This window comes from Centropristis striata, chromosome 19, assembly GCF_030273125.1.
Source record: "Centropristis striata isolate RG_2023a ecotype Rhode Island chromosome 19, C.striata_1.0, whole genome shotgun sequence".
NCBI classification, from domain to species: domain Eukaryota; kingdom Metazoa; phylum Chordata; class Actinopteri; order Perciformes; family Serranidae; genus Centropristis; species Centropristis striata.
The window spans coordinates 1,743,117-1,768,038 of NC_081535.1; the positions used below are offsets into that span (position 1 = coordinate 1,743,117).

The following is a 24,922-nucleotide window of genomic DNA, read 5'->3' on the forward strand; positions in this document are numbered from 1 at the left end:
TTGAGACCCCTGGTGTAGATGAACACATTTATATTAATAATCAGCTAATTCTCATTAATTACTAGTGTACTAAATGCTGGGTGAACTCTCTGGTTCCCCTCTTGTGTTGACATCACAGTGGGCATGACCTTTTCCCTTCGGCTTTAATTAAATTAATCCGGAGCAGGCAGATGTCAGCAGAAGGGCACTGGGCAGGACTGACCTTTCTGCTCTGCTAGATTGCAGCAATTTATGAGGTGCAGTATGGAGGATTTTAGTAACTAAACACAGTGTCATCATCAAGACATCCACACGAACACACATATATTCAAATATGCTCACACACACATGCACTGTTAAAAAGGTCTAAAAACCAGATCAAACAGTAAATCTGAGGGAAATGATCTTGCTGCATGGACAGATAATTTACCTTGATAAAATTTCTTAAATTAAGATGATTAAATCTAGAAATAAGCATGTTGAACATGAATGAGACAGCCAAATGACCAAAAAAGGATATAAAATGACCAAAATAAGACGTAAAATGACAAAAAAGACGTCAAAATGACCAAAAAGAGGACTTACAGTTCCCAAAATAAGACGTAAAATGACCAAAAAGGATATAAAATGACCAAAAAAAGGATATAAAATGACCAAAAAAAGACATAATGACCAAAATAAGACGTAAAATGACAAAAAAGATGTCAAAATGACCAAAAAGAGGACTTACAGTTCCCAAAATAAGACGTAAAATGACCAAAAAAGAACATAAAATGACCAAAAAAAGACGGAAAATGACTAAATAAGATGTAAAGTGACCAAAAAACGCTTAAAATAAGAAATAAACTCTTAAACAAGATAAATGATCTAACACTTCTATATCTAAAGTTTTTTTTTTATCTTAGACTAAACACCTTTGTTGCAGTATGCAGCGTGTGGACCTTAATCTAGTTAATTCTTGCTGTTGTTTGTATCTCCTCCTCGCTGCAGGGCCACATTAATGCTGCTCTGTTGCCAAAATGCAACAACAAAGATTTTTATGAGTCTTCCCGTCAGAAGAGGAGGAGGAGGAGTAACATTTACACAGCGCTGCTTTCATTCCCCCAGCAGTGAAGGGCGAGGAAGTGACATGTTGGAGGTGTGATGATTAGAGAAGCCTGCAGCGACACAAGACATCCATCATCATCATCATCATCATCATCAGACCAGCAGGATGAAGAGACGTCCTGCTGCAGGCGTCAGTGGACAGACCAGGACACGTCTTCTGTCTTTAGCTCTGACTATCACACAAGGCTTTAGCCTTCAGGATGTTTATGACTCTGTTTAAGATGCACAATGGATCTCTGAGCGTCATCACATAAAGGCTCTTAGACTCAGTCAGCTGCTCTTTCTGTGATCAAAAGTTAGTTTACAGGACGAGATAAAGAGCCTGTAGGAAACCAACAGCTGGGACATTGAAGGCAACGTTCAGTACAACACAGCAAAATAATAATAATAATAATAAGAGGTTATTAGGAGAATCATTTTTTAAGGGATTGTGTTGAAATTATATGCTGGGATGTGTTTTTTGTTAACCCTTTGATGCACAACAAGGGTCTAAAGCAGGGGTCCCAAACTGAAATTACCTGGGGGCCGCTGGAGGCAGTATCAAAATGACCAAAAAAAGACACAAAATTATTTTAAAAAGACACAAAATGACTGAAAAAACACTAACTTACTTTAAAAAGACACAAAATGACCGAAAAATACACAGAACTACCAAAAAGGCACAAAATTATTTAAAAAAAAGACACAAAATAACCCCAAAAAGACATAAAATGACCAAAAAAAGACACAAAATGATGCTCTTTCTCTTGCCTCCTTCTGTGATAAAAAGTTAAGTTTATGAGATAAAGAGCCTGTAGGAAAACCAACAACTGTGACATTGAAGGCAAAGTTCAGTACAACACAGCAAAAATAATAATAAGAGGTTATTATCAGAATAAATTTAAGGGATTGTGTAGAAATGATATGCTGGGATGTGTTTTATTAAGTAATATTTCTCCTCATACTAAGTTAAAAAACTAAATTACTTAAAAAAAGACACAAAATGACCAAAAAAAGACACAAAATGACTGAAAAAACACTAAATTAAAAAAAGAAAAGACACAAAACTATTAGAAAAAGACACAAAATTACCAACAAAATACACAAAATTACTAAAAGAAAAAGACACAAAATTACCAAAAAAAGACAAAATTATATACAAAAAAAAGACCCAAAATGACCCAAAAAAAGACATAAAATGACCAAAAAAGACACAAAATGATGCTCTTTCTCTTGGCTCTTTCTGTGATAAAAAGTTTAGTTTACAGGACGAGATAAAGAGCCTGTAGGAAAACCAACAGCTGTGACATTGAAGGCAAAGTTCAGTACAACACAGCAAAATAATAATAATAATAATAAGAGGTTATTAGGAGAATCATTTTTTAAGGGATTGTGTAGAAATTATATGCTGGGATATGTTTTTTGTTAACCCTTTGATGCACAACATGGGTCTAATGCAGGGGTCTCAAACTCAAATTACCTGGGGGCCGCTGGAGGCAGTATCACAATGACCAAAAAAAGACACAAAATTATTTTAAAAAGACACAAAATGACTGAAAAAGCACTAACTTACTTTAAAAAGACACAAAATGACCGAAAAATACACAGAATTACCAAAAAGGCACAAAATTATTTAAAAAAAAGACACAAAATAACCCAAAAAAGACATAAAATGACCAAAAAAAAGACACAAAATGATTCTCTTTCTCTTGCCTCCTTCTGTGATAAAAAGTTCAGTTTATGAGATAAAGAGCCTGTAGGAAAACCAACAACTGTGACATTGAAGGCAAAGTTCAGTACAACACAGCAAAATAATAATAATAAGAGGTTATTATCAGAATAAATTTAAGGGATTGTGTAGAAATGATATGCTGGGATGTGTTTTATTAAGTAATATTTCTCCTCATACTAAGTCATTTTTAACTTAAGTTACGTAACTTGCGTTAGTCACTTGACCCTTGTAACTACTTCACTTCCAGCATTTACGTACATTTATTTACTGTTTAAACTTTTATAACGTCTCACCAGGACGTGTTTTGCCCTAAACTTAAGGTCAGTGGTTTTACAACATAAATCCCCAGAAACCGCAGCTTTTTTTACAACCGCAGACTGTAGTCGTGTGCTAATTTTAGAACACGTTATTATGTTGCGAGCCGCGCCGCGATAGTTCATCTTTGCTGTGATACGTGCCTGTGTGCCATTATTTGTGGTACTGACGTTTGTCGCCGTTGTCTGCGGTTTGTGTTGTAGAAACTGTTGCTTTGTGGAGCAAAACATTCGTTTCGTGACCTGCCAGCTAACTGAAACTATCTATTCTAGAGCTCAGGAAGTAAGATAATAGTTCTGCATCCACTACACTACTGGCAAGTATTTTGTACAACTTAATGTCCGAAATCCTGAACTATCCCTTTAAAATCAAAATAAACGTGACCCCCCTAATCATTATTATATCATGGTTATTTTCAGCACTGACACACATTTTAATGTCTTGATGAAAATGTCTATGTGGCATGTTAGGAACATACATTTTATTGTTCATAAAAACTATAAAAAATGGTAAAAATGTGCCTATAAAATCCTAGAGCATCATAAACACTACCCTTTATAGCCCTTCAAATGATAATATTTCTAATTATATCTGTCTGCACATAGAATATACAGTTTAGTAACTAAGAAAGAGGTGAAATATTATTTAGAAAACCACATCCCAGCATATCTTTTCTGCAATCCCTTAAAAAACATCCGAATAGTCACCTCTTATTTTGCTCTGTTGTACATTTTTTGGAGCTACTGAACTGTGAGGTGATATTTTTCTCATATGCTATCACTATTATACAGGGACTTCTACTATTATAGGGACTGTCAGTCTGTGCATCCGGCCCACAGTCTCCAGATAACAGGGCAGCAGAGATTTGTATGCCAGTCAGAGGTGCTGCAGCAGTCTGCAGCAGCTGAACACAGTGGGCAGAATATTCATAAAACACCCACATCAGATCACCACCCCCAGCTCCCATTACTGCCCTTTAAAGCTCCTTTATCACGCAGAAACAAGAGGCCATGCAGAGCAATAACCCACACGGCAACAACATCTCTTCACTACGCACATACACCAGTCTGAATCCATATTTAACTCGACTAAAACTAAAATATATCATCCTTACTGTCAAGGATTTAACTCCACGATGATTAACATGAACTGTGCCGTCTTATCCATGTTGCAAAATAATATCAACCATCAACCTCAACTAGTTTCTGCAGTTATTTCACTCTTGCAAACCGATTTTGTTCTGTGAGTTTCTCAAAGATGCCTTATTTGACTCCCAGTACAATAAATTACCTCCAAACCAGGCGGCAACCTCCGCGTCTGCAGGCAAAAAACCCAGCACACTAAACTAGTTTCTGCAATAATTTCACTCTTGCAAACCTATTTTGTTCTGTGAGTTTCTCAAAGATGCCTGATTTGACTCCATATAAAATAAATTACCTCCAAACCAGGCGGCAACCTCCTGGTCTGAGCAGGGAGGGAAACCAGGAAGTCCAGCAGGGGGCGCTAAGTGTGGCTGCAAAAGCGTTTCTGTCCATTCATTTGCAAATTTTCTCAAGGTATGAAACCTACTTTTCACTTGCTTTCTGTTGGATCAGTGCTTGTTCTGGGAAGCAGAACATCTGAATAAACAAGGCGGCAACCTCCGGGTCCTCAGGCAAAAAACCCAGCACACTAAACTAGTTTCTGCAATTATTTCACTATTGCAAACCTATTTTCTTCTGTGAGTTTCTCAAAGATGCCTGATTTGACTCCCAATACAATAAATGACCTCCAAACCAGGCGGCAACCTCCTGGTCTGAGCAGGGAGGCAAACCAGGAAGTGCCTTTAGCTGCATTCTATCATATATTCAAGCAGGGGCCGCTAAGTGTGGCTGCAAAAGCATTTCTGTCAACTCATTTGCAAATTTTCTCAAAGTATGAAACACACTTTTCACTTGCTTTCTGTTGGATCAGTGCTTGTTCTGGGAAGCAGAACATCTGAATAAACCAGGCGGCAACCTCCGGGTCTGAGGGCACAAACCCAGCACACTAAACTAGTTTCTGCAATTATTTCACTCTTGCAAACCTATTTTGTTCTGTGAGTTTCTTAAAGATTTGACTTCCAATACAATAAATTACCTCCAAACCAGACGGCAACCTCTGGTCTGAGCAGGGAGGCAAACCAGGAAGTGCCTTCAGCTGCATTCTACCATACATTCCAGCAGGGGGCGCTAAGTGTGGCTGCAAAAGCGTTTTAGTCCATTCATTTCAATGCAAAATGAGAAAACTTCTCACTTGATTGATCCCTAAAAGGTGTCCGATCAGAAACAGAGCAATGCTGCAACACGTCCTATTTAAATAATGATATTTAAAAAAATGAATTCAAAAATCTTCAAAATCGAGGATGCACACCTTCATGCCATGAGCAACACACACACACACACACACACACACACACACACACACACTTCTTGCTTTTATATATATAAGATAAATGTATCACCTTTTTGTGAATCTGAGTCGTGTCAGTCCATGATGCTAAAACACTCACTATCATCACTCCATCAATCAAACTCCACAGCAGACCTCTGAGCTCAGAGAGGAAACATCTGTGTGCTGCCTCCTACATTATTTGCAGCCATAACCGTCTTAGTGTAAAAGGCCGAGCTTCAGAATAAAGAGTGTTACAGGGTCAAGTACAAGTTTAACACAGCTGACTCAGGTACATGAGGACATGACTGCAGGATGCTGGAGGCGTCCTCCCACTGAGCACGCTCAGTTAGGAAAGTTCACAGTGTCACTATACTTGGAAACAAACATGGAAACCCAACAGGAGGTTATTTTAAGGAAGGATACAAGTTCTCATTGATTCCATTCATTTCTTTACTTCACAGTCAGATATGGTCTGATCCCCGTATCAGAAACAAGTTGGAGACTAAGAGTGGAACGCTGAACTGAAGCTTCCAACTGGACACAAACCAACCAGACGTCACTACAAACATTATTTATATACAGTCTATGGAATGAAGCAGCTCTGGTGGCCGGCTCTATAGGCGACTGCTGGAGGGGTGCCGCCAGTCACCCTCGAGGGGAAAAAAAAACAAACAATAATAATTTTCGATGCCCAATGTTGCCCTCCCTTCGTTTTCTGTCTTGAAAATAATAAATATTAACAAAATAAAGAAACAGATAAACAATGACATTTTGCCACTTGTGGTGCTGAGTCAAGTGACGTGTGGTCATTGCCTTGCCCCCCTTTAGACGGTCAGACTGCTGTCACAGAGGTCACATCAAGTGACAGACACATTATGTTTTGATATATCTTATATAATAAATCAATAAATATACAGATAAACAATTACATTTTTCTCACTTGTGGTGCTGAGTCACGTGACGTGTGGTCATTGCCTTGCCCCCCTTTAGACGGTCAGATCACTGTCAAGTAACAGACACGTTATGTTTTGATAAATCTTCAAGATGAAACGTTCGTCAAAGCTCTCCGGTGAGCAGTATCGAAAGAGAAGAGAAGGAGGAGAAGAAGTCTCAATCTTTTTAAATGCCGTTTTGTGTGAAGACGTTTCATTTGTATTAGCTTGCTAGCTAGGTTGAAATAAAGCAATGCTAGCTTAACACAGTTAGGCATTTTTCAGACATTTTTTGCGTGGTTTGCACTTTGATTGTCTCTCTTGTCTCTAACTTTGTTAGCGTCTCCAGCTGGGCTTCTTTGCTAATTGACTTGTAAGTTAATAATTCTATAGACAGACAGTTGTATTATATAGCTGGTTGGCACCATGGGCAAACACAAACAGGAGTTCCCCTCCATGAAACAGCAAGCGGAGCTGTTCAACACCAATGGATCTCACAGAGGAACCAAACGGGCTAGAGCCGGCCCTGCCTGGTGCTGATGTTGAGGAAGATGCTAACAGTCAGCTGATAAGAGGCCTGAGCAGGCGGGATCCGTCTGTACACACAGTTTAAGATGATCAAACACTATGGACCACGCCGCTCCTCGCTATGTGATGTCCTTTCAGCACGCCATGTGTCTGATCTGCAGCTTTCCTCCCCGCTGAGAGCTGAACTCTGGTCTCTGGAGGCAGCGGGGGCTCATCATCCAAATGCTAACGCTGCTGCCATTTACCAGCACCAATAACACTGGAAACACTGACAGCAAGCCATGAATAAATCAATGTTAACACCATGTTAATGTCTGACACATTTTATGAAAAATAAAAAGGTTTTATTTTATAATATGTCAAGATATATAGTTGTTTTTGCTCTCCAGATTGCCCGTCAATGAAGATTAACTAACATTAAATTCCTTTTACTTAATATTAAAGGCCTACAGACTAGGGCTGGGCGATATGGGCCAAAAGTCATATCCTGATTTATTTAGGCTGAATATCGATATACGATATATATCGTGATATTTTTATCACAAAGTGAGAGAAAATGTTCAGTCAAAGTCAAATCTGACATGTCACAAGTAGTTTTATTGAAACCGTTTATTTAAGTGAACATAAATACTGTATAACAACAGGAGAAACTTTTTTTTTTTCAATCAAAGCTCCAGAAAGTGAACATTTAAATACAAATAAAATCTTAAATTAAAGCAGCCTATGAAATTAAATAGGCCAATTTCTGATTTTCTGAAATAGATATATTCATATGAGAACATTACAAAGGAACTAAATATGACAAACCCTAGTTAGGGCAACTTTACATGTAAATAAGTTTAAAAAATTACTATATTGACATATGTGATAAGGTCTAATTCTATATCACATTTAAAAATATTTTGATATATTTTTTATATCAATATAAACCCCCAACCCCTAGATCAGACTAATCATAAATGTATTGTATATTATCACTTTATTTTACCAGCTGTTCGTATAAACTTTGTAAGTATTATATGCAACTAACATTAACTAACATTAAATTCCTTTTACTTAATATTACAGGCCTACAGCCCATATTCATATAAACTGTGCCTTTAAAAAGAGCCGCCAGCTATTCTGTAAAGTTGTGATGTCACAACTATACTATATAAAGACATTCCCCGGCTGCAATGATGGTGAAGAGACTCCAAACAACTGACTTAAAGTTGCTCACATGGAGCATTTCAAACAGAAAGTGAACACAGGTCAATTCAAACAGACAGCATGATAAAAATAAAGTGTCTTTGAAAAATGTTTTGCAGAATCAGTTTTTCTAACTTCCACTTGAACCCAATTACTTATTATTTACAGGTAGAAAACATGCACACTAGACAAATATGAACAGATGAGGACTCCAAATAGTTTTGAATTTTTCATGAGTTTTAGTTTTAATTTCGTTTAGAATTTTTGTTTTCAAATTCAGTTAGTTTTAGTTAGTTTTTAGAGTGAGTTTGCTAGTTTTAATTAGTTTTTATTAGTTGTAGTTGTTTTGTAATGGGGTATTTGTTGGGTCCAGATCCAGTAAAGTCATAATAAATGTTTCCTTTATTTCCTTTGTCTGATCCATCTCAGCCCCAATAAGTTTATTAAGTCATAAAACCAGATAGATGAAATAGATTTCATATCAACCAAAAAGGTTTACGGATGGAAAAAGTTGACAAAGAAGAAAACAAAGGATATTTTACTATAATTTTAGTTAGTTTTGTAACCACAAAATACAGTTTTAGTTAGTTATCTTTTTTTTAAAAACTGTAAAAGTAGTTTTTATTTTTATTTCAGTTAACAAAAATGTTTTTTCAATTCTAGTTTTCATTATTTTGTTAGTTTCCGTTAACTATGATAACCTTGCTATAGAAGCTACTGAAACTTCAAACTGTGTGTCACAAAAGTATGAAAAAAGAAAAAGAAATTAGGCATATGGCTATTCTAAGTATTATAATCTAGGATCCAGAGTGTATAACCTCAGTGTTCCTTCTAAAAGGAAACACAGATTTCATTCATCTTGGTTGAAAGGCCTGATGTCCTTGTGAATGCCAGAAATGCTCTTCACCTTCGAAGATGCAGACAAAAAATAACATTTTTCAAGTGTTGATGCTTTTATTAAATGAGAAGCTTTTCATACAAACTCAAAATCTCCATCATCATGCAAAAAATATGTTATATGTACAATTTGTGTGGGACTTGTAATAATGCAGGTTGTGTTACCTGTGATAACCTTTTACTCAAAGACTAACGGCAACTATCACTGAATGGATAAAGAAAAAGCTCTTTTGAAAGGCAGGTTGAGCTACAAAGCCATGCAGATGATTCCATCAACAACACCAGAGTCATAAGCAGTTACTGTCAGGGTGAACTGAGTTATCAGAGGAGTAAATCTAGTCCTAAATACCGTTCGCCAAGCACAACTAATGCAGACAGCCTTGTTACTCCAGAACATCTGTCGCTGTGAAACACTTCGGATTGCATCCAACTACTGATGAACTTTCTTTGAGAGCCACAAATCTGTCAAAGAAGACTTTCTACACCAGTAGTTCTCAACCTTTTTGAGTCGCGACCCTCAATTTACCCCCGCTCACTGAACACAATCTCACACGCACAGTTCAGATCACCCAAAAAAGAAACAAAATGACCAAAAAAAGGAAACAAAATGACCAAAAAAGACACAAATTGACCACAAAATGATCAAAAAAGACACAACATGACCTAAAAAGACACAAAATGACCAAAAAAGAGACAAATTGACTACAAAATGATCAAAAAAAGACACAAAATGACCTAAAAAGACACAAAATTACCAAAAAATACACAAATTGACCACAAAATGATAAAAAAAAGACACAAAATGACCTAAAAAAGCAAACAAAATGACCAAAAAAGACACAAATTGACCACAAAATGATCAAAAAAAGAAACAAAATGACCAAAAAAAGCAAACAAAATGACCAAAAAAGACACAAATTGACCACAAAATGACATAAAAAGACACAAAATGACCAAAAAAGACACAAAGTGACCAAAAGAGACACAAAATGATCAAAAAGACACAAAATGACCAAAAAAAAGACAAAAAATGACCAAAAAAAAAAGACCAAAAAAGACACATATTGACCACAAAATGATAAAAAAAAGCAAACAAAATGACCAAAAAAGACACAAATTGACCACAAAATGATCAAAAAAAGAAACAAAATGACCAAAAAAAGCAAACAAAATGACCTAAAAAGACACAAAGTGACCAAAAGAGACACAAAATGATCAAAAAAAGACACAAAATGACCAAAAAAAGACATTAAGTGACCAAAAAAAGACATTAAGTGACCAAAAAGACTAAAACACATTAACACACGCTGACTTTGAAAATGATTTGGCGACCCCCAGAAATCATCTTGCGACCCCAATTGGGGTCCCGACCCCAAGGTTGAGAACAGCTGTTCTAGAGTACAGAAACCACAAGTAGCAGAGGAATTGAGATGTACTGCCACAGTTGCACTGACCGAAGACAATCAGAGCAGAAAAATCAACTGAAATCAACTGAAATCAACTGGAATCAACTGCTCCTGTGAAGCCACTGATAGAGAGAGTAAAAAAGCAAAAAGTTCTCCTCTAACAGAAAGTATTTTAGTCCAACCCGTAGCTCCTCTCATTGATCCGACTTCACTTTGAGCATCCTCAGTTCTTCCTGAACGTCTACATATGTTTTTTGTGAAGAAAAATGAAGAAATTGTTTTTTTAGAGCGATCAGAAGAAACTGGTAGCTCTGCTTTCCTCCAGAAATGTCCCCTCCTTTTTCCCATGGTGGTCTATGGGGCTGTGGGTGGTGTTGGTGGATCATCTGTGGTCCTACGCCCAAACTAGAACTCTGACAGCTTTACCACACCAATGAGAGGGAGGAGACACATTTTACTACGTTTATATCTATAAAGTATTTCAGTAGAGTGGTATCTGCAGCCTCGAGCGCAGTTTACAAATTTATTTTCTGACAAATTTTTCTGCGCTCTAGCGATGAAATTATAAAAGAAAAGACAATTAGACTATCAAAAAGACACGTACAATTATCAAAAAAGACAAAAAAAATGAACAAAAGAGACAAATATGATCAAATAAGACACAAAATTACCAAAAAATGCATAAAATGACACAAATAAAAAACTTAAAATTACCAAAAAGACACAAAAGACCAAAGAGACCAAACAAATGACCTAAAATGATCAAAAGAGACAAAAATTACATAAAATTACCCCCAAAAATTATCATAAAATTATCAAAAAAAGAAACAAAATGAAAAAAAATGTATTTTTTGACACATTTTTCTCTCCCTCTGCACTCTAGCAATGATGTCATCCACTCTAGCCTCTCCATAGGGTAACATTGGGGGGACTTTATATTGAAACCACTAGACAATGAGATTTAAAACTCAAAATAATTTGCGCAATTAATTCACTCATTTTTTTAAGTTAAGGCAACTCAATATTCTTTTACAGTGTAACAACTTCATTGTCCGTATTTACATGCATTTATTTTACTTTTTAAGCTGATGGATATTGCAATTGATTTCAAAATTGAAAGCTAATAAATTCAAAATTTAAAGTTCATTAACGTGGATCACAAACTATAAATCTGTATTATTTATGTGGTGTGACATTAATTTTAACATCACCAGTTTGTTTAATCTCTAGTAGCTAGTTATGGGAATGCTTAGATTCAAATCCACTAAATATTAACACCAACATATTTCTAAATATTCTGAAGGACTTTATGTATAGGACCCATATTTTAATGGCCTTGCCTTGGGCTCTAACGGTGCTAGAATAAAAACAGGGAGCTTTATATCAAATAATGAGCTCCTTGGAGATATTATATATTCTACAGGTATGCAGGTGAACAGTTTTAATGAGCAGCTGAGCTGATTTTAAATACCATGACCTGAGGCTGAGTATTTAAGGCCTCACCTGTTCATTCCTACCTGAACACACACAGAGTAAACAGTGTGAGAGATTATTTCTCTGTCTGTGTCTTTGTGGACCTCCCCCTCACTCTGTCCAGGCGTCTGCCTGCAGGTAAACCAGGTGTTTACTGGAGCTTCACTCTGAATCAACAGGAGCTGAAAACACATCACAACCTGCAGGAATGGGCTTTATTTAGACCTCTGTTTCTTTCACACTGTAAAAGCAGAACTTTACCGTAATAAATACGGTGCAACTTTAAAAAAATAATATTACAGTAAAAGGATATTAGCACTGTTGATTTCATGTTGTTAACCCTGTGGAGTCTCTAAAGCTCCACAAAATGACTAAAAAAAGACACAAAATGACCCAAAAAACACACAAAAAGACTAAAAAAGACACAAAAAGACAAAAAAATGACAAAAAAGACACAAAATGACTAAAAAAGGACAAAAAATGACACAAAATGACAAAAAAGTGATAAAAAAGACACATAATGACACAAAAAGACTAAAAAAGACTAAAAATGACAAAAAAATTATTTAAAAAAAAAAATACATGACAAAAAATGACAAAATGACCAAAAGAATGACAGAAAATGGCTAAAAAAGACACAAAATGACGAAAATTGTTAATTGTTTTGGTTCTAAATGTTGATCCAGTAAGTCAGAATAAAAAATAAATTATTATCAGGTCATATAGGTGAAAAAATTATACCAACATGGTATTTAAATATGTTTTAAGTGGTGAATACAGGCATGGAAAGGATTAAAAAATGGACAAAATAGACCAAAACTCCATAGAGTTAAGATTGCTACTTTTATTCAATATTTTACCCTAAAAAATTAAAAGTCTTTCCATCAAAAGAAACGCTGTTCTGCCATATAATTGACTAAAAATAGTTACTGAAACTGAATTAACTCATTTATCATTTTACATCTTTTACTGTTAGCAGTTTTTCACCCTAAAATCTATAGACATTTTTTACAGTGTAGTGAAACACTAGACTCAAGTATAAACATGCTCCGTGTTTGAACTGAAACCTCTCCTGCATCGTATTAATTCCACTATTTTTTCCCCCTAAAATGATGAAACTCCTCTCCAAATACTGAAGCTGCCAGGCACCAAAACAGAGAAAAACACATTCCTTAAAATGCAGATCACAGCGGCAGCGTTAAGCACTTCATACATATAAAATACAGAAAAAAGGACTTGAGGGGAAAGCAGAAACATAAAACAGGCCATGTCATATCACAGGATATTAAAGGCTTTCTGCCTCCTGTTTCCCTTTCCTCTCCTTTAATAAGAACAACACTCACACACACACACTCTGCTCAGTGTGTGTGTGTGTGTGAGTGTGTGGTTGCCGGGCGGATCACTAACAGGCGTGAGATGAAGGAGGCGTCCATCCTTCTGTTGCCGTGTCACCGTGACAACCACACATCTGGAGACAACCAGCAGAGCTTTATACCTGGAGATGAAGAGAGCAGCGTGTTCCTGTTTCATGTCCACTATTATGTATTATACTGTTTATGTGTATGTGATGCGTCAGACGGAGCCCTGAGAGGTTAAATATAGGAGACGTTTATATCATGGGTCTCAAACTGGCGGCCCGCGGGCCAATTGTGGCCCTCGTGACGATATTTTGTGGCCCCCACCTTGATATGAAAGTTTAATGTGAGTTTTATATGAATGGTACTTTACCGTGTTGTGTGTGGAAGGTCCCTTTAATTACTGTTTTTGGTCATTTTGTGTCTTTTTTAATAATTTTGTGTCTTTTTTTAAAATAATTTTGTGTATTTTTTGGTAATTTTGTGTATTTTTTGGTCATTTTGGATTTTTTTTTTTTCATAATTTTGTGTCTTTTTTTTATATATTGTGTCTTTTTGGTAATTCTTTGTATTTTTGGATATTTTGTGTCTTTTTTGGGTCATTTGGTGTCTTTTTTTTAAAAAGCAATTTAGTTTTCTTCTGTCATTTGTGTCTTTTTTAGTAATTTTGTGTCTTTTTTGGTAATTATGTGTCTTTTTTTGGTCATTTTGTTTCTTTTTTTAAGTAATTTAGTTTTTATTCTGTCATTTTGTGTCTTTTTTTGGTAACTTTGTGTCTTTTTAAAATAATTTGTGTCTTTTTTTAATAATTTTGTGTATTTTTTTGGTCATTTTGTGTCTTTTTTGTGTCATCCGGTGTCTTTTTAAAAGTAATTTTGTGTCTTTTTTGGTAATTTTGTGTCTTAAAATAATGTGTGTCTTTTTTAGTAATTTAGTTTTTTTTGGTAATTTTGTGTCTTCTTGTGGTAATTTTGTGTCTTTTTAAAATAACGTGCATCTTTTTCAGTAATTAAGGGGTTTTTTTTGGTAATTTTGTGGTAATTTTGTGTCTTTTTTGGTCATCTTTTGTGTCTTTTTTGGTCATTTTGTGTCTTTTTAAAATAATTTGTCTTTTTGTAATTTTGTGTATTTTTTTGGTAATTCTGTGTCTTTTTTTGGTCATTTTGTGTCTTTTTTGAGTCATTTGGTGTCTTTTTTAAAATAATTTTGTGTCGTTTTTGGTCATTTTGTGTCAATGATAGGAAAGACAGTTTAGCCAAAAATGTTTTCTGCTCTGATTGGTGGCCCCTGGTTGCTAAGCTACCAAAGCCTTTTTGTTTATCACTAAGTGCTTCCTATCACAGGAAATTCTACATTATTCAGAGATGTTAAAAAGATGCTCAAATCACTAATGATTTAAGTTTCACTAAACACTGTTTACTTTTAAGGCCTCAATGCCCAAATTAAAGTGAGTTATTGTGTAAGAGTTAAGCATATGTTACTAAACGTGTTGAAACGCCTTGAAGCAGTTATTTATGACAGCCATATGGTGAAGAAGAAGAGAAGCAGCAGCTTGTCAGAGGAGAGCCCACAGTGTCATTAAACGTTTTAGAGCAGAGAAAGTGGCTTATCGGAATAACTTCCCCTCTGTTGTCATGTCACTGTGATAAAAATGGTTTTAAAGGAGATTTCCCAGCCGGTCAGATATGTCTGTGTCCTGACAGAGACAGTAGACGTCCCCCTGGTGAGACAGATCTAATCAGAGACAGGTCTCTGCTGATGGAGCTGATCCCTGGAGGCTTTTCTGCACTTTTAATGTCCCACATTAAATCCCCACCAGCTGCTCCGAGCTGACCTGAGCTCTGACTTCCTGTCAGGACAGCAGGTGAGAAAAAAGAGAGGGAAAGTCTCTCTCTCTCTCTCTGGGATCAGTGCTTTTGGAAAAAAAACAATAGATAACACTTATAGGAACTAAAAACTGTCTGAAAATCATTCAGATGTGCATGCTGAATTAACAAAAATCCCTATTTTATTGCTAATAATTAGCAAAACCTTGAACAAATATGTCTGTCAACTAGGGCTGCATGAAAATGATATTCACGATTATTTTGATCAATATTGTAATCAGGATTATTCATCATGTTAGGGAAAACATCTGTATTTTTATTGCTCTACTTTTAAACAAACAACAGCAACAGTTTTTAGTGTCTGGTGCTTGTTGTAAACAAACAGAGATCGCTAAGTGAACACCTCCTGCAGCAGCAGCACATACACACTGTACTGCTACAGAGCTAACTGTTAGCCTGTTAGCACATACACACTGTACTGCTACAGAGCTAACTGTTAGCCTGTTAGCACATACACACTGTACTGCTACGGAGCTAACTGTTAGCCTGTTAGCACATACACACTGTACTGCTACAGAGCTAACTGTTAGCCTGTTAGCAGATACACACTGTACTGCTACAGAGCGAACTGTTAGCCTGTTAGCACATACACACTGTACTGCTACAGAGCTAACTGTTAGCCTGTTAGCACATACACACTGTACTGCTACAGAGCTAAGCAGTAGCCTGTTAGCACATACACACCTTACTGCTACAGAGCTAACTGTTAGCCTGTTAGCACATACACACTGTACTGCTACAGAGCTAACTGTTAGCCTGTTAGCACATACACACTGTACTGCTACAGAGCTAACTGTTAGCCTGTTAGCACATACACACTGTACTGCTACGGAGCTAACTGTTAGCCTGTTAGCACATACACACTGTACTGCTACAGAGCTAACTGTTAGCCTGTTAGCAGATACACACTGTACTGCTACAGAGCGAACTGTTAGCCTGTTAGCACATACACACTGTACTGCTACAGAGCTAACTGTTAGCCTGTTAGCACATACACACTGTACTGCTACAGAGCTAAGCAGTAGCCTGTTAGCACATACACACCTTACTGCTACAGAGCTAACTGTTAGCCTGTTAGCACATACACACTGTACTGCTACAGAACTAACCGTTAGCCTGTTAGCAATTTGCAGACTGGACGCTAAGGGGTTAACATCCCCTCCGGCTCTGCAGCTGGGAGAGACTGCTGCAGGAGGACTGTGCTGCTTCGACTCGTCCTTACTCTTCTTAACGAGCCTCCGGCCCCCGTGGCTCGTTAAGAAGAGCCTCCAGCCCCCGCAGCTCGTTAAGAAGAGCCTCCGGCCCCCGCGGCTCGTTAAGAAGAGCCTCCGGCTCCCGCAGCTCGTTAAGAAGAGTAGGAACGTCTCCAAAAGTCTCCAATAACACCAGAAAAAGTAGCTGGATTTGTCGTCAGTTGCTTTTTTTGAAAAATAGTCGCTAAGGGGTTCTGAAAAATCGCTTTTTCCAACCACCAAATGTGTGTTATGCAACAAAACAGTGTGAGGATTAGTGAGCTGAAAGGCTTCAGAAAATACCAAATATGCGAGAGATCTATTGAGTGCATCACCTGCAAACACACCTGCAATGACCAAAACAAGGTTGTATCTAAACCATCGAAGGTTTCATATGTCTGATTGAAATGACAGTGTGTGTGTGTGTGTGTGTGTGTGTGTGTGTGTGTGTGGTACCTTGAGTCCTCCACACTCGGCTGCTGAGCCCTGGTCCACCCCGGTGATGTAAATCCCCAGAGCGTACTCTGCTCCGCCTCGGATCATCAGGCCCAGAGAACGGCCGTCATCCAACACCAGGTTGACCTTAAAGACAGAGAGAGAAACAGATAAAGAGGTGAAGAAGCCGGGTTAACTCTCTGGGATTGGAGTCGTCTTACATATCAACATTTTAAAAGACATTTCACAGTTTCAATTGCGTTTCTTGACAGGCTGCCAGAGCAGACGGGCCTGTTCTCTCTCTAATCCAGCAGTTCTCAACAGAATCTCACACGCACAGTTCAGATCACCCAAAAAAGAAACAAATTGGCCAAAAAAAGACACAAAATGACCAAAAAAATCAAACAAAATGACCAAAAAAGACACAAATTGACCATAAAATAATCAAAAAAGACACAAAATGACCAAAAAATGACCACAGAAAGACACAAAATGACTAAAAAGACACAATTTGTCCACAAAATGACCAAAAAAGACACAAAATGACCAAAAAAAGGCAACAAAATGACCAAAAAAGATACAAAATGACCAAAAAAATGAAACAAAATGACAAAAAAAGAAACAAAATGACCACAAAAAGACACAAAATGACTAAAAAGACAGAATTTGTCCACAAAATTATCAAAAAAAGACACAAAATGACCAACAAAAAGATACAAAAAGACACAAAATGACCAAAAAGACACAAAATGACCAAAAAAAGACACAAAATACCAAAAAAGGAAACAAAATGACCAAAAAAGATACAAATTGACCACAAAATGACCAAAAAAAGGAAACAAAATGACCAAAAAAAGGAAACAAAATGACCAAAAAAAGAAAGAACCAAAATGATCAACAAAAGACACAAAATGACCAACAAAAAGACACAAAATTATCAAAAAAAGACACAAAATGACCAACAAAAAGATACAAAAAGACACAAAATGACCAAAAAGACACAAAATGACCAAAAAAAGACACAAAATACCAAAAAAGGAAACAAAATGACCAAAAAAGATACAAATTGACCACAAAATGACCAAAAAAAGGAAACAAAATGACTAAAAAATGAAACAAAATGACCAAAAAAAAGAAAGAACCAAAATGATCAAAAAAAGACACAAAATGACCAACAAAAAGACACAAAATGCCCCAAAAAAAGACACAAAATACCAAAAAAAGGAAACAAAATGACCAAAAAAGATACAAATTGACCACAAAATGACCAAAAAAATTAAACAAAATGACCAAAAAAGATACAAATTGACCACAAAATGACCAAAAAAAGACACAAAATGACCAAAAAAGACATGAAATTACCAAAAAGACTAAAACACGTTACCACATGAACACTTTAACACAGTGGAGACAGAGCTGACTTCCAAAATGATGTGGTGACCCCCAGAAATCATCTTGCGACCCCAATTGGGGCCGGGACCCCCATGTTGAGAACAGCTGCTCTAATCTAACACAAAGCAGGAGGAGACGACAGCTCTGCTCTGCTCTCAGCCCGAGGCTTTACAGAGGAAGATAAAGAGTTTCAGGAGCTCGTTAGATGTGGCGACTCAAAGCCGTTAATGAGGAGGCTGACTCTGCTCTGATTGGTCGAATGGCTGTTTGAATTGGTCAATCAGTTTGTTTACAAGGCTGGTCCGTGTCAATCCCCCTGATAAGCAGCAGAGCGGACAATATCTGACACAGTTTGAATTCCAATAACCAACAGACCATAATAAACCTAATCCACCAACGCTAGCAGATAGATACGCTACAGCAGCCAATTAAGCACACACACACACACACACACACACACACACACACACACACACACACACACACACACACACACACACACACTCTGCTGCAGCAGCTAATGATACCTACAGGATGTACATGACTGTGCCAAAGTGACTCCAGCTTCTGCATTTGTAAAGACGTCCGTTTAATAAGTTGTTTAATCTTGGATGGTATTTAAGTCCCTCTTCTATTCTCTGCAGATGTCGGAGTCCTCAGCTGACTTCCTGTCTGTCTGAGGCTCAATTATAAAGCTACAGTAAAGATACTGGAGTCATATGAAACTGGAATACCAAACATGTCATACAACCATGTCAGAATATTTTGTTAGGAAGGGGGTGGTGTTGGTGGCGCATCTGTGGTCCTACGCCCAAACTACAACTCTAATAGCTTTCCACTCTAGTCTAATTAGTCATTATTAAATCGTTATCAAGTCTGCATGGCCTTATTATACACCCAGTAAGCCAGTGGGTCACTGGTAGACTAACATTGGCGCAACGTGAGCCACTTTGTAGAGTAATGATTGACATTATAATCCACCAATCCTCATTAATCATCAAAAGGAGCCACCAGTCAGTCAAAGGTCTGGAGAAGGTGTTTGCTATTTGCCGTTTCCATGGTTTCCTTCACCGCTATGTAGAGATTATAAAGTCCATACAAAGTAAAGCATATTAAGATCATAACTCATATACAACAACTTCCTTACTTACGACTAATAATCAATAATTCTGAGGTTATTGAGGGAAAACTCTTAGTTAATGTCTTACTGGTTGTATAATAAAGCCATGCAGAATAAGGCATTAATAACTACTGAATAATGACTCATTAAGAGACAATATGTTACTGATTTGCATGCTAATAAGCAACTAATTAATGTTGAATATGTGTTCCCTAATATAAAGTGTTACCATTTGAGTTAACTCCATTGTCTTTGTTGTTCTTTTGCAGCATGGATACTCAAAGATTCAAGTTGAAACATCAAGTTGGGGTTTACGGTGTAGTGTTAGTGCAGCTGAACAAGAGCTTATTAATCAGGAAAAACCAATATGCTAATAATTCATCAGATTAAAAAGTGAACCGACTCTGATTAATGCCCAAGATTTGGGCAACTTCTAATATTGCCAAATATTTATTAACGTTTCTGAGGTAATAAATCAAGTGAGAAGTTTTCTCATTTTGCACTGAAATGAATGGACTAAAATGCTTTTGCAGCCACACTTAGCGCCCCCTGCTAGAATTTATGGTAGAATGCAGCTTAAGGCACTTTCCGGTTTGCCTCCTGCTCAGACCAGGAGGTTGCCGCCTGGTTCATTTAGATGTTCCTCAGAACAAGCACTAATTCAACAGATTTCATGGGTTGAGAATATTTGCATCCTCATAGTGCAAATGTACAATATTAGACCTTTATTGAGCCCTTTTGGCACAGCGAGTAAATACTTTCAGAATAATAAAGTACAGTACTCCATGATGTCTAGACATAATCTACAAAAAGCTAATTTGGCACCGTTAGTCAACTGAAAATTCAGAAAAAGACGTGATTTGATGAGAAGCTGAAAACAACAATTAATCAGTATTGATTAGTTGACTCACAGAAAATGAATTGGCCACAGTATTTGTAATTTAATAAATCACTCAAGACATTTATGAAAAAAAAACACACCAAACATTTACTGGTCCGAGCTTCTGAAATGTGAGGATTTGCTTATTTTTTCTGCCTCTGTCCCAGTCTCAACAATACAATATCTCAGAAAAACCTCCGAAAATTTCTCAATTTGCATTGAAATGAATGGACTAAAATGCTTTTGCAGCCACACTTAGCGCCTCCAGCTGGAATTTATGGTAGAATGCAGCTTAAAGCACTTCCTGGTTTGCCTCCCTGCTCAGACCAGGAGGTTGCCGCCTGGGAAAAACCAATATGCTAATAATTAATCAGATTAAGGAGTGAACAGACTCTGATTAATGCCCAAGATTTGGGCAACTTCTAATATTGCCAAATATTTATTAAACATTTCTGAGGTAATAAATCAAGTTAAAAGTTTTCTCATTTTGCATTGAAATTAATGGACTAAAACGCTTTTGCAGCCACACTTAGCGCCCCCTGCTGGAATTTATAGTAGAATGCAGTTTATAATGCAGCTTATAAGGCACTTCCTGGTTTCCTCCCTGCTCAGACCAGGAGGTTGCCGCCTGCTTAGGACCAGCTTGGTAAAAACCAGTCCAAAAACATTGGGTTCAAACTTTGCTGAGGCTCATGGGTATTGTAGTGTTTGGAGGCACACAACTCCCAAAAAACATAATTTCTCATAAACAAAGCAGAACTATTAGGAATTGATCATCATATTTCATACATCAACATGGTGGTTTTGTCAAATTATCCACTGATGGCGTCATTAAAAATAAATGTGGGAATATAAACATAAAGTATAAATCAAGTGAGAAGTTTTCTCATTTTGCATTGAAATGAATGGACAAAAATGCTTTTGCAGCCACACTTAGCGCCCCCTGCTAGAATTTATGGTAGAATGCAGCTAATAAGGCACTTCCTGGTTTGCTCCCTGCTCAGACCTGGAGGTTGCCGCCTGGGAATAACCAATATGCTAATAATTCATGAGATTAAGGAGTGAACTGACTCTGATTAATGGCGGGCCCACTCCCACTGGGCCCCACACAGATATAACTCTGAAAGTGAAATGTGACGCTGAGCGGAGCTGACACGTCTCACTGAGATCGAGTCTGACAAGCAGGAGGTGAAACTAGACAAACTGCACTTGACATGTTAAGAGCTGAAGTTACAGCTGCATGATATGTACATAATATATAGCTGTGTACATTAACATGGCTGCCTTGATCTATGGCAGCAGTTCTCAACCTTTTAGAGTCTTGACCCCCAATCTAACATCATGTTGTCTCACTGAACAGAATCTCACAGTTCAGATCAGACAAACTCAGTTGATACGATGGATTTTGGACAAATAATGAAGCAGACAACAACTAAAACATCTCTCTGTCTGTGCATTTATATATATTTTCATATTTTATTGCTACTTTTAATAAAATACCTTTGCTATAAGAATCCTTGTAAAGTTATAACTTGATACTTTGGGATATGTCAGAAAAGACACAAAATTACCCCCAAAAGAATCAAATTGACCACAAAATGACAAGATAAAAAAATGACATAAAATGACCAAAAAATTACATAAAATTAAGCAAAAAAGGACCCAAGTTGACCACAAAATGACAAAAGATGACCACAAAAAGACACAAATTGACCAAAAAAGACACAAAATGACTAAAAAAGACACAAAATGATTAAAGGATACAAAATGACCAAAAAAGACACAAAATGACCAAAAAAGGAAACAAAATGACCAGAAAAGACACAAAATGACAAAAAAGACACAAAATGACTGAAAAATACACAAAATGACCAGAAAAGACACAAAATGACCACTAAATGACAAAAAAGACACTAAATGACAAACAAACAAACACAAAATGACCAAAAAAAGACATTAAATGACCAAAAAGACTTTAACCCAGTGGAGACAGAGCTGACTTCCTAAATGATTTGTTGACCCCCAGAAATCATCTCGGGACCCAATTAGGGCCGGGACCCCCATGTTGAGACCAGCTGCTCCATGGAGCCTGTGAGAGCCTTCAGTAGAGCGATGTGTTCAGGGGCTCCAGGTCTGATGAGCTTCATCAGTCTGAGTAAAGTGTAGTGTTGTAGCCGGTGGCAGCGACTCCATCAGCTCTAATCTCTGTGTGTTTGAGCCTCTGGTCGTCTCATCAGGGCTTCCTTCACTCTGCAGGTATTTACTCTGGAGCCTTCAGCTCTTAACTCACCCATGTGCTCTTTGTTCACGGCACACAACATTACATGCTCATCAGTCCTAATGTTGACTTAAACCAGCAGCGTGCAGGATTCAGGGCTACCTGTTAGGGCTAATTAAAACTCTTAATTATGTTTATGTTGGTGTATAATCACCTGGAACTGAGAGTCAGTTTGTGTTTTTACTCAGCTGAGAATGACTTCTTTTTCTATCTAGATAGTCCAACATACAGGCATGGAATAAATTATTAGACCACTTTTTTTCTACAATTTCTTGTTCATTTTAATGCCTGGTACATTTGTTTGGAGAAATATAATGATAACATGACTGTAGATGTAAAACTGAATAAAAACAAAGACACAAATTGACCAAAAACAGATGTAAAAAAAGATAAGATCTCCAAATTGGCAGAAATAGATGTAAAAATGATTAAAAAAGACACAAAAGGAGCAGAAATAGATGTAAAAATGACAAAAAAAAAAGACACAAATGAGCAAAAATTGATGAAAAAATGACTAAAAAAAAACACAAAATGAGCAAAAAAACAGTCATGGAAGATATTATTAGACCACTTTTTTCTTCAATTTCTTGTTCATTTTAATGTCTGGTAAAACTAAAGGTACATTTGTTTGGACAAATATAATGATGACAACAAAAATAGCTGATAAGAGTTTAATTTAAGAGCTGATATCTAGACATTTAACATGGTTTTCTTCATAAAAGCCAAAATCATTATCAAGAAAACCAATAGGCAATAGGAAAACTGAAAAACTACTATTTTTTTGTCATTTGGCATTGAAATGAATGGACTAAAATGCTTTTGCAGCCAGACTTAGCGCCCCCTGCTGGAATTTATGTTAGAACACAGCTTAAGGCACTTCCTGGTTTGCCTCCCTGCTCAGACCTGGAGGTTGCCGCCTGCACTACACTTAGTACACTGTCCCTTTAAGATTCCTCTGCAGACTTTAAAGTAAGGAGCTCTTATCTTAAAATCACAACTAAAAGATAATATTTTACCCAGTCGACATTTTAAAAACTTGCTTGCTTCCTCTAGCTTTCATACTTTGATGATCTCAACTCAGCATTTTCAAAACATAATCATTTGAAAAGCAAAAAGGGAGCACATTAAAGTTTACACAGTCTGCTGGGAGAGGTCCAGCAGTGGCCTCGCTGTGCCAAACTTTAAATGGCTTAAAGCAAAGCAAATCCCACTAAAACATATTTTATATCTGCGCTGTGGGGTTTTTTTTGCAAACACTGCAATATTTGAAGAACATTAGCTGACATTTAACATGTTTTTATTGATTATGATTTGGTTATAATCAAGAATGTTCTCATGACTTACGTGCGCATTTGTGTGTGTGTGTAGCGGAAATTGCATAAAGTTACCTGTGTGTGTGCGCGTGTGTGTTTGAAGCATTTATATGCATGTGTGAGGAGTGTGCGCACTTACGCACGTGTGTGTGCGTGTATCTGTAACTGTAATCACATCAAAGATCAAAGGCAATCAACAGAATTAACTGACACCTGAGTGTTCCTGAACAGTGACAGCAGCCAGAGGTGGACAGACTGGAATTTCTGGCCTCGAACAGAAAGCATTTTTGGCAAAACCATAATACCTATCATTGATCCGACTTCACTTTGAGCATCCTGAGTTCTTCCTGAACGTCTACATATGTTTTTTTTCAAGAAAAATAAAAAAATAGCTTTGTTAGAGCGATCTAAAAAAACTGTTACATCTCCCTTTTTCAGAAATCTTCCTGCGTTTTTAATATGGGACCCAATGAGGCTGTTGGTGGTGTTGGTGGATCATCTGTGCGTCCTACGCCCAAACTATAACTCTGACAGCTTTACCAGAGGATTGTGAGTGAGAAGACTAATTTTCCTACGTTTCTATGTATAAATTATTTCTGTAGAGTGGAATTTGCGGCCTGGAGCTCAGTTTTCAAATTTATTTTTTGACAGTTTTTTCTCTCCCTCTACACTCTGGTGATGATGTCACACACTGTGACACGAACATTCCGTGCAATACACACCCATTATAATCTCAGAATTTCTCCAAAAATGATCATGGTCATTGAACAGGGATTGATAAAAAACTATATGACCTATCGAAACGTGGATTAATACACCGATACACAAGACTTGTGTCTACTGTTTAAAGTTTAAATGGAGTCTCTAGGTGAAATTATGCCGGAGAAGTAGACGTTTCTTTTATTCGCTAATTTTTTTTCTTCGGCCGTCCCATTCACTTCAATGCAAAACTTTGGGCAGTTTTTCGTAGAGAAAAGTAATAGCACACCGATCCCGATCAAACCGCACGTTTTGATATGTAATTTGTCCTGCAACTCTTCAAGTTGTAGGACTAGTAGCGGGATGAAATTGCGTCCGGAAGAG

At 37.0% G+C, this 24,922-nt stretch overlaps 1 protein-coding gene across 1 annotated transcript in view; it reads right to left on the reverse strand.

The window, feature by feature from the left end:
- whrna (whirlin a) overlaps window positions 1-24,922 on the reverse strand; it is a 296,475-nt gene that overhangs the window by 121,351 nt on the left and 150,202 nt on the right. Inside the window, 1 exon segment of the mRNA XM_059358134.1 lies at window positions 16,878-17,003. Coding sequence (XP_059214117.1) covers window positions 16,878-17,003 — 126 coding nt within the window.